The following is a 10,752-nucleotide window of genomic DNA, read 5'->3' as shown; positions in this document are numbered from 1 at the left end:
CGCTACTGGAAACAGGTCAAGGCGCCTTCCTGGCCGATCATTTCCTTTTCTCAAGTTTCTAGTCCTTAAGGTTGACAAGATGAGGTTGATGATCAGTTCAGCAGCTGGTGCAAGCATTAGGAAACCAGCAGGGCATTAAGCAGAGCTTCTAAGTGGGTGGGGAGCGATATTTTTCCGTGTTGCTCCTGTGTCACCTTCCTTGTGACAAGCACAAGCCAAATGGAGATAACTGGCATGGTTTGGAAGCTGGATAGTTTTGGTATTCACCCAGCCCTGCCTGTGGCATCCCCTATGTCCTCTCTCTCCTTGTGTCTTTCTCAAGCCGTCTCTCCCCCCCCCCCCAATTTCTACAGCTAGATGAGACCGTGCAAGTGCTGCTGAGACGATGTGATGGAGAATGCGGCCAGCCTCTTGAGGAGCCCAAGTTGGAGATGACGGGAGCCGAGTTGGATGCCGCTCTCCTGGGGCAGGAGGGGCTGGAGAGGAGAGGTGAGCCCAGCTCTCTCTGATACAGGATGCTGGGAGGAGGAGACGCAGCTCCCGTCCTCGGAGCCAGTAACCATTGCTGTTCTTCTGGTCCCCACAGAGGCAGTCCTGTCCCCCGTTACTCCCCCCGCCCCGTGGAAAGCCGGAATGGGGCTTGTGCTGAACGAGTCAGCCCTCTCCTTCTTGGCTACCTTGGCCAGCAGCAGCAGCGAAGAGATTGAGCTGCAGCTCCAGGAGCGCATGGAGTTCTCCAAAGCTGCCGTCTCCCGCATCGTGGAGTTCTCTGACAAGATCCACCGGCGCACCGAGGAACTCTGCCAGAAGATCCACGCCCGGGGTGAGGCCAGGCCCCATGTCAGAGCCGGGCTGAGCAGGCACCTTTCGAAGCATGATTATTATTATTATTTGATTTATCACATTTATTTCCCGCATAAAGGTTCTGCCCTTTATCATTTAATCCCCACAACAACCCTATGAGGTAGATTTTGACAGCATTCCCAGGATCCAGGCATCAGTTAGAAAAGGGAGGTGGTTTTTTAAAATTACATTTTAAATTAAATTTTCAAAAATACCGGAAAAAAAGAATCTATAAAAATGAGATGGCAAAAGCAACAAAGCAAAAGCAAGAATTATGGATAAAGTTGTCTACTTTGGTAGCGTTTTAGGGGAAAGGTCCTTTGGGAGTTCAGTTGGGTCACCTCATGGGATCTTTTATTGATGCTGACATGAATGCTTCTATTATTATTATTATTATTATTATTAATTGTGCTTCATTCATTTTCAAGGGTATATTATTATTATTATTATTAACCTGTTGAGATGGTAAAAGCCTGGTATTAAAAGGTTTAGTTCCTACCTGTGTCCGAGATGCTGACCTAAACAGTTCTCTTGCTTTAAGGGCAAAGCAAACCAAAATAAGTTCTATTTGGTATCAATTGATTTTGTTCAGTTTATGTTGGGGGCGGAGGGGGCGTTTCCGAAAAGCCCTAATATGATTTGGAATTCATGTGGAATAGATAGTAGAAAAGGTTTGTTAGAAATGGAGGCGTAAGCGTTGCATGCAGTAAATAGGACCTGTGGAGAAACTAGATAAGTATTTTAATTAATGGAAAAGGGAGATTGTTGAGATGCAGAATTCTGGTCTCTTGAGGAGAGAGGTGTTGGAAGCAGCACGGTGTTTTCTGTTCTTGTCATGCCTGCGCAGTGAAGGAATCGTAAGACGTTTTAATGCAAACTTGTAAATAGCCTGTAGCAGCCAGCTGAGGAAGTTGCTGGGAGCTGTGGCTGGGAGTTGGCGTCCTGGGTTCTCAGGGGCCTCTTTCTTTCTTTCTTTCTTTCCCCAGTGGAGTTTGACCAACTGGAAGAAGCAGTGAAGTCTCTCAACAAGGACCTGATGAGGGAGAATCGGCACTTGCAGGACCTGACCACCCAGCTGCAAGAGAAGCACCATAAGATCTCCTTGGAGGTAGGTTCCTTGTCAGATGCCAGCAAAGGGCGGGTGCAGGCGGGGCTTCCCGTGGCCAATGCCGCTTTGTGGGAGAGAATCGTTCTGAAGCCCGGCCTGTCTGCATCTTTTTCTCCTCTGGCTCGCTTAGTACACGGAACTGCAAGACAAGGTGACCTCCTCCGAGACCAAAGTGCTGGAGATGGAGACGACTATCGAGGACCTGCAGTGGGATATCGAGAAGCTGCGCAAGCGGGAGCAGAAGCTGAACAAGCACCTGGCTGAGGCCCTGGAACAGGCAAGCGAAGACCTTCAGGGGCCCCCTGTCCCCCCCCCCAACCCATGGGCCAGTATGGTTCATTATAGAGTATAAGGCACTGAACTTTGTTCTCCAACTCCTTTGGCAGCTAAACTCGGGCTACTACGCATCGGGCAGTTCCGGCGGGTTCCAGGGTGGGCAGATCACACTTAGCATGCAGAAGGTAAGCGGGAGAAAAACAACCGGGGGTGGGGTGGGGGAAGGGGGTGTCAGTGGTGCTGGGATGCGAGTCTTGCAGGCCCAAGTGCTTCCCTTTGTGGAATCTTCCTGCTTCAGTTTTGTGCCTGGGCTTTTGCAGTTTGAGATGCTGAACGCGGAGCTGGAGGAGCACCAAGAGCTTGCCAACAGCCGCATGGCAGAGCTGGAGAAACTGCAACATGAAATGCAGCAGGCTGTGAGGACCAATGAGAAGCTCAAGGTAAGGAAGAGCCTCCTGTGGAATTTGGGGAAGGGAAGCAGAAAGCCCTCTAGCGGTAGGCCGAAAATATGCTAGTATCACCAGGAATGATGGTTCTGGAGAATCTGCCTTAGAGCCACTTTTGCAGGTGCAGGGTACAGAGGGATATTATTTATGTTTCTAGTCCTTGTGATGGGGGGAAGCGGTGTCTCTGAAGAGCTCTGCTTCTGTGCATTTCCAGGTTCTCTCCATCTGTGTAGCTGCAGTGCTTCAGTGTTCCATATTCTTGGCACCTCAGTCCATTACACGCAGGTCCTGCTATCGGAACATAGAATCATAGAATCATAGAGTTGGAAGAGACCCCAAGGGCCATCGAGTCCAACCCCCTGCCAAGCAGGAAACACCATCAGAGCACTCCTGACATATGGTTGTCAAGCCTCTGCTTATAGACCTCCAAAGAAGGAGACTCCACCAACACTTGTTATCCAAAATCTCACTTATCTGAACACAAAGAATTATTCACAAATGGCTGACTCAGATATCCGAACAGCTGGAGTTTGTCCAGTTCTTTACTTGTTTGTGTTTTGCTGGTCAGCAGCTGCTGTTTCAGGCCGAAACCATGGCGGGAAATGAGAGCAATTGCTCAAATTGGGGAGCAAGAGAGATTGGACAAATCTATTTTTCCTTTGCTTTACTTTTGCTGATTGGCTGCAGCAGTTTCAGGCAGAAAGAATGGAGTGAGAAAGCATGGATTAGAAATGTTCCTGTAGGAAATAATGAAAGCCATTAACTTGTTATATGCACGCTTGCCTAATGAACGATTTTCTGAGAATGCATTGTGTTCAGAAAGCAGGACCTGTGTGTTCTTTGCTTCCTGGCAAAAGAATTCCAGGTTGACTTTGGGAAAGGCCCATAGATCAGAAGGTCACATGTTCAATCCCTGGCATCTCCAGCTAAGGCTGGAAATGTTCACTGTCAATCAAAGGTGCTGAACTAAATTGACCAATGCTCTTGACAGATTCCTATGTTCCCATGACTCTCCCTCCCCCAACATTTATCAATAGAACTAAATCAGTCCAAACAACTTCAGCTGCTTCCTTTACGTACACTCGTGCATGCAGCATCCAAAGCCTTTCGGCAATCAGGCAGAAAGGCACAAGCCTCAGGCTGAGTATCTTGAGCCTTTGACCCGTTTGCAGCAGCGTGGTTTTTTTTGTACACTTGCTATTACACTTAATATACCCGAACATGCAGGATGGGGCATGTTTCTTTTAAAAGAGCCACCAAGACCACTCCCAGGGGTGATGACACGGGGCAGTTGGTGTGGAGAGCTACTGTGGCTCTCCTCCCCCAGGCACCTGTTCTCTGCCCTTCCCCTGCAGGTGGCGCTACGGAGCCTGCCCGAGGAGGCGGTGAAAGAGACGCTGGAATACAAAGTGCTGCAGTCTCAGTTCTCACTGCTGTACAACGAGAGCCTGCAGGTGAAAACGCAGCTGGACGAGGCCCGGGCCCTTCTGCTCACCACCAAGAACAGCCACCTGCGCCACATCGAGCACATGGAGGTGAGGGAGCCCCTGAAGTGTGTGTGCCTGTTCTCTAACCCCTGAAAGGGTAGTCAGCAGGCGTGCTTAAGCCTTTTCTGTACCTCTTAGCTTTGAAACATTAGATAGAATGGTAAGGAAAGCTGTTTTGCAGTTTCATAGAAGAGCACAAGGGCCCTGCTGGATCAGCCAGATGCCCGTGGGAAACCCACAAGCAGAACCTGTGTGCAAGAACCCTATTCTCCCCACAATGCTAAGAAACTTGGAGGCATCCGACATCGGAGGGAGACATAGCCATCATGGCTAGTGGCCGCTGGTGGCCTTCCTTTTAGGCCCTGATAGCATAATCTCATGAAGCCCTTAGGGGCATCTAAAATTAGCCATTGAAATCAGTGGGCACCCTTGATTTAGGTTCATTTCAGTGGGAAGAGCTTGCGCCCCCACTGTCTGTTGGACTGCGAAAGCTACCAAGGAGGAAGCGTGGTCTTGCACCCTGTTCTCCCCCTCCCCCCCGGCTGATATTACTTGCCCCTCCCCATCTTCCTCGGCAACAGAGTGATGAGCTGAACCTGCAGAAGAAGTTGCGGACGGAGGTGATCCAGCTGGAGGACACCCTGGCGCAGGTGCGCAAAGAATATGAGATGCTGCGCATTGAATTTGAGCAGAACTTGGCCGCCAACGAGCAAGCAGGTGAGGCTGCATTCCTTCCCATTGAGCATTTGTGGTTTAGCCCCAAATGAATATTTTTCTCCCTTTAATACTCTAAGGCAGGTTTCCCAGAACTTGGGTATCTAGCTGTTCTCGGACTACAAGAACACCATCCCTAACTAGCAGGGCCAGTGGTCAGGGATGATGGAAATTGTAGTCCAAAAACAGTTTGGGAAACCCTGCTCTAAGGTCTGCCCTGTGCAGAAGTCTATCTCCTCTTCCTACCAAATTGTTCATTCTCACTCTTCTCTTCCCCCCTCCCTCCATTTGAACCCGAGGTCCCATTAACCGAGAGATGCGCCACCTGATCAGCAGCCTCCAGAACCATAACCACCAGCTGAAGGGCGACGTGCAGCGGTACAAGCGGAAGCTCCGGGAAGTGCAGGCGGAGATCAACAAGGTGGGGCTGCAGGAGGGGGAGGTTTCAGGGAATAACCTCCCAAAGGAATCTCTTGGGGGCTGCATGCTGGCGGTGGATGGGGCCAAAGCCCCAAGTGGCCAGGACACTCCTCTTGCAGGAACAGAGGACGATGCCTTTCCCTGAGCCCAATCCATTGGTCCATCTTGCTCAATATTGTCCTTCCTGTTTTCAGAAAGGAAACATTTTTAGCCCTACCTGGAGATGCTGGGGATTGAACCTGGGAGCTCCTGTGTGCAAAATAGATGCTCTACCACTCAGCGACGGCCCTTCTCTCTGCCCCCCCTTCTCTTTGTATTTCTCCTCCTTGCTACCCATATGACAGTCTGCTGGGGACTGCAAGTGGCCTCTGGCCACCCCCTGCTTTGAGCTCCATAATTCCAGGTGCTGTGATGGCCACCTTACCATGCAGCTCATGTCCGTTTGTTCTTTGCTCAGGTTCGGCTGCAGCAAAGCGGCTATTCCTCCAGCTCCACGTCAGCGCCCCCTACGCCAGGGGCCGAGGACCCTGCAGGGCTGCTGGGGCCCCCAGGGGCCGCCACCGTGAAAGAGGAAGAGGGAGCAGCACCTCCCGAGGTGAAAAAAGAGGCAAAGGAGGTGCAAATGAAGAAGGAGCCCAAGGAGGAGGCTGCTGCCCCCCAGCCTCTCGGGATCCACGAAGGGACGAAAAAGGAGGAAGAGGAGCCGCCTGCCCCACAGCCCCTCGCCCCACATCCACCCCCGCCACCCCGCGCTAAGGAGCCTGAGCGGTCCAAGGGGCGCAGCGGTGGGGAACGGAGCGGGGATCGTGAGAGATCCCGGGACCGGGACAAAGAGGCCTCCTCCTCCTCGTCTTCCTCCTCCTCCTCTTCCTCGCGGGATCGGGAGAAGCAAAAGGGTGGCGGAGGCTCTGAGGACCCCAAGAAAAAGGATTCCGATCTGCTCAAGCAGCTGCGGACTGAACTCAAGTGAGGGAGGTGGAAGATGGCGCCGTTTCAAAATGGGGGTGGGGAAGTGGGGAGAGGAATCTTGCGCGGAGAGAAGGCTAGACAAATGCAAAGGATGTTTTTTGGGGGGATAGCACTGGGTAGGGGAGGGCACGACGGCCTCAGGAAAGGCCCTGAACCTGGAGGATCTGTGCCAGCGCTTTGGCTCCTGGGAGCAGCTGCATCTCCGTATTCAGCAGAGAGGGAGATCGGGCTCTGGAGGGCTTTATTGCAGCTGAAGAGCTGGAGGCCCAGAAAACGCTTTGCCAAGATTTTAGGGTTTCAGGAGGCAGGCCTTGGTGGTAGGCCCCTCACTCTGGTGTTTGGGCCCAGGGGGAGGTAAGAAGGATCCCTGTAAGCTAGAACTTCGCTGAAATAGTTACCCCCCAACTGAGAGGTTCCTTATAAGACAGTTTGAAGCCTCCCTTTGCACCCCCATAGTTTCTCATAGGTCTCAAAGCAATAACCCCGGCTTAAAAGCTTGCCACCTCATGGCTGATGTCCGGGGAAAACCTTGGCACCATGGGGTGCAAGGTCTCTCTCCCTCCCCCACTTCATGCTGACCTTGTTTCCTTCCCCAGGAAGGCTCAGGAGAGTCAGAAGGAGATGAAGCTACTCTTGGACATGTATAAGTCGGCACCCAAGGAGCAGCGGGACAAAGTGCAGCTCATGGCCGCTGAGAAGAAGACCAAGGCAGAGGTGAGAGGCCCACCTGCACACGGATGCCTGCTGTCTTCTGAACATTGCACTTCCTCTGCCCCCCTTTTATTCCAGCTCTTCTTTGCTTTGGTCAAATGCGCTACTCTCAATCTCAATTCTCTCAAGTGTGGATCCTTCTGTAGTTAGAGACGCTATCCACGCAGAGCTGGGAGATATCAGCAAGCTGGGTGAGGGGGGAACCCCAAAGTTTGTCAGAAAGTACAAAAATAGTCCCTCTGTCCCCAAACAGCCCGACAAGGACAGGGCATGCTGGGTAGGAGCAGAATGCCGGGTGGTCTGGAGAGATGTGGAAAGTTGTGCCCTGGGAAAGGGTAGGGCTGGCTGGCACTCTGAACATGAGCATTAGGCACTGTCAAGCTTTGGTGCAGGTCCCATTGGCCCCTTCTGCTAGTTCACACTTAAATATGAGTGAGTCAGAGTCCTCTCTAGGGTTTTTATTATTATTCAATTTATATGCCGCCCTTCATCCGAAGATCACTGTATCAAAATACAAAATACATAACCCAAAAGCCCCTCAATAGTGGACATCTGAGTGACAGTATAGCATATTGGCATGCTAATTCTGGGCAAGTTGATGTGAATGATGCATCTGGACAGTAGCTATCATAGTTCCCCAAAAAGCGGTTTGGGGTTGGTTGGTTGTGCTTTTAAAATGAAGGCGAATAACATTGTGACGCTTGCAATTTGGCTTGTCCTGCCTTAGTGCTGGGTGATGGATTTGGCAGCACCGTGTTGAGGGACTAGGGATAAGGAGTCACCCCTGTTCCCTTTTACTCGGTCCCCTTGGCAGGTGGAGGAGCTGCGGGTGAGGATCCGCGAGTTGGAGGAGAAAGAGAAGAAAGAGAGCAAGAAAATGGCAGACGAGGATGCCTTGCGCAAGATCAAATTGGCCGAGGAGCAAATTGAACACCTGCAGAAGAAGCTGGCTGCCACCAAGCAGGTATTTGGCTGTGGGAGGAGCCAAGGTGTAAGTTGTCCTGCAGGGTGGAAGCCTTCCCATAGGCCTTATGTTTGTTTCAGTCCATCTATAGACCAGGGTTGGGGAGATTCTGGCTCACCGGCTCACCAGGGTTTGGCCTGCGAGGCCATTTTTCCAAAACCACCTTCACCTGTCAGCCATGTCAGTTCATTCCTGCTTTCTGCAGGGAGCAGTAGTATGTGCATGAGTTCTCCTTGCTGATGGGTGCAGGAGTCAAGGCTCCTTGGCCACCACTTCCCTGCACAGCTGCAGTGCAACTATGGCAGGTGGGCAGGACCACTCACCTTTCAATCGCCTGATGCCAACAGGGGATTGACAGGCACCCCAAAAAAATTACCAGCCGTGTGTGTGTAGTAATAAGGGAAGCTGCAAGGGCAAGGAGGGAGAACTTGAGCAATCTCGTTCCCTTCCTTATGTCTGCTCTGCTGGGGCAGGAGGAGGAGGCTCTCCTGTCCGAAATGGACGTGACGGGCCAGGCTTTTGAGGACATGCAAGAGCAGAACATGCGGCTGAACCAGCAGCTGCGCGAGAAGGATGACGCCAACTTCAAGCTGATGTCGGAGCGCATCAAGTCCAATCAGATCCACAAGCTGCTGCGGGAGGAGAAGGACGAGTTGGCCGAGCAGGTGCTGGCCCTCAAGTCTCAGGTAAGGCAGAGCCCGTCCCCCTAACTCCTCACACAGTTGTGGAGCCTGAGGCAAGGGGGGAGTCTTGAGGGGAGGCTCCTGCCCCATGTCCTAAAGGCTTGGCTTTGGTTCCGTGCCTAGGTGGACACCCAGTTGTTGGTGGTGCAGAAGCTGGAGGAGAAGGAGCGTGTTCTGCAGGGGAATCTGGGCACAGTGGAAAAGGAGCTCACTTTGCGCAGCCAGGCCCTGGAACTCAACAAGAGGAAGGTGAGGAGAGGGAGCTGGGAGGAGCCATGGGCTGAACTGGGAGACAATCAGGGCCGTGGGTACTTGTGCTCCAAAAAGCAAAATTATTTTCTAGGTCAGTGAGTCTTTTTACAAGCTCAGTTCTTCAATCTTGAAACGTTGTTATATTTTCTGCCTGTATTTTAGATAACATAATCTGGTCTTGTCAGTAATTGGGGTTGGGGGCAATTGCAAGCCCAAGACCTGGAAATCCTGTTCCGTCTCTCTCCCCAGCCCCTCTGCTTATGAAGTTTCCCCAGGCAATGCCCATCCCCTCTCAGTTGGTCTCCATGGCCTTAGGGGGCTAGAAACTAGAAGCAGAGGTTCCCAAGCTACTGCGTTCTCTTCCCATTGCTGGTTTTTGGGTGCACACAGTGCAATTGTGCTATGTATTCACAGCCCCAGGAATGGGGTGCCTTTGTTGGGGCTGCTTGCGTCTGATTGTCCTTGGGAGATTCTGAGGTGGTGGCTTCTGCTGCTTTTCTTCTGGCAGGCAGTGGAGGCTGCCCAGCTGGCAGAGGACTTGAAGGTGCAGCTGGAGCATGTGCAGTGTAAGCTGAAGGAGATCCAGACCTGTATGGCCGAGAACCGGGCAGCCAAGGAGAAGGAATCTTTCAACCTCAAAAGAGCCCAGGTACTAGGAGAAAAGAGGATAACTTGTTCTCCTCTGCAAGTCTGTCAGCTGCTCTAATGCTCCTCTTGGTTGAAAATGTTAGATTTTTTAAAAAGCAAGTTACTAGCCCTCATGGCTGCTGATAAATATTTCTTGGTATGCCAGTGTTACCTTCCGTCTTGCTAACCACCTTTGAGATTCATTGACTTGCATCCCTTCCTCAGGAGGACATATCACGCTTGCGGCGCAAGCTAGAGAAACAGCGCAAAGTGGAGGTGTACGCGGATGCTGATGAGATTTTGCAGGAGGAGATCAAGGAGTACAAGGTGAGGAGAAAGGAGCAGGCTGGTTGGTTGGTTGGCAACCCAGGGCAAGCCTTGTTGGGGAGAGCCAAGTCAAGGATCTTACACGAATTATCTGTCTGTATCTCCAGGCCAAGCTGACCTGCCCCTGCTGCAATACCCGCAAGAAGGATGCTGTCCTCACCAAATGCTTCCACGTCTTCTGTTTTGACTGTGTCAAGACACGCTACGACACCCGCCAGCGGAAGTGTCCCAAGTGCAACGCGGCCTTTGGCGCCAATGACTTCCACCGCATCTATATCAGCTGAACACCTGGGTCCAATTTCCCGTCCAAGGGGGTCCCTTTCACAGACGGTGCCTGGATCCTGTGGCTTACCTAGCAAAAGCCTGCCTCGGGTCCGCATAAGACTCATTCCTCCCCCACACCAGTTTTCTGGCTCTGGTCCATGGACCCCTTCCCAAGCATTTAAAATATTTTGCAGAGTTTCCTTTTCAGTGGTTTACTTTCTCTTCTCTCCCCTTGCCCGTTTACTTCCTGGGTCTGTTTCACTGGATCCCCTCCCTAGATCTGAGGAATCCTCTCTGCTGCTGCTGCTGCTCCTCTCGGCATTTCCCAAATGGTCTCCCTCCAAATTGCCTTTGGATCTTTTTCTTCTTCTACTATTTTGAAAACTTTTACGACAACCACTGTCTGCAGGCAGCAGTCATGCAGATCAAACGCTTCCTGTCGGAGAGGTGCATTCTTATTCTTCAGTTATTTTAATAATTGTTTTCCGTGTTTTGGAAGTAAAAGTTGGAGATGATCTGCTCCTGCGAGATCCCTGTGTTCTTAGAACATTGTGTTCGTCCTTCTGGAGATGAGTTCTGGGCAGGATTGGAGGGGGTGGGGGTGGGGGTGGGGAGGCTTTTGCTATGGGTAATTCCTGGAGGTTGCATTGAGCCCCACCAG

At 51.7% G+C, this 10,752-nt stretch overlaps 1 protein-coding gene across 3 annotated transcripts in view; it reads left to right on the top strand.

The window, feature by feature from the left end:
* The window catches only part of RNF40 (ring finger protein 40), a 14,176-nt gene extending 3,555 nt beyond the window's left edge, over positions 1-10,621 (top strand). For all 3 annotated transcript variants that reach the window (XM_083707344.1, XM_083707343.1, XM_083707345.1), the window contains exons 3-19: positions 354-489; positions 587-823; positions 1,830-1,951; positions 2,082-2,228; positions 2,338-2,412; positions 2,548-2,667; positions 4,029-4,208; positions 4,742-4,877; positions 5,174-5,295; positions 5,752-6,260; positions 6,860-6,977; positions 7,789-7,938; positions 8,412-8,624; positions 8,745-8,870; positions 9,382-9,522; positions 9,726-9,827; positions 9,935-10,621. In XM_083707344.1, the coding sequence (XP_083563470.1) occupies positions 432-489; positions 587-823; positions 1,830-1,951; positions 2,082-2,228; positions 2,338-2,412; positions 2,548-2,667; positions 4,029-4,208; positions 4,742-4,877; positions 5,174-5,295; positions 5,752-6,260; positions 6,860-6,977; positions 7,789-7,938; positions 8,412-8,624; positions 8,745-8,870; positions 9,382-9,522; positions 9,726-9,827; positions 9,935-10,111 (2,733 nt within the window). In that variant the 5' untranslated portion in view covers positions 354-431 and the 3' untranslated portion in view covers positions 10,112-10,621. The remainder of the gene's footprint in view (positions 1-353; positions 490-586; positions 824-1,829; positions 1,952-2,081; positions 2,229-2,337; positions 2,413-2,547; positions 2,668-4,028; positions 4,209-4,741; positions 4,878-5,173; positions 5,296-5,751; positions 6,261-6,859; positions 6,978-7,788; positions 7,939-8,411; positions 8,625-8,744; positions 8,871-9,381; positions 9,523-9,725; positions 9,828-9,934) is intronic.
* The last annotated feature ends 131 nt before the right edge of the window (positions 10,622-10,752 follow it).

This window comes from Podarcis gaigeae (assembly GCF_964106915.1).
Source record: "Podarcis gaigeae genome assembly, chromosome: 13".
Lineage (NCBI taxonomy): Eukaryota > Metazoa > Chordata > Lepidosauria > Squamata > Lacertidae > Podarcis > Podarcis gaigeae.
Note: the sequence above shows the minus strand (reverse complement) of the source record. Positions and strands in the feature narration are given on the sequence as shown.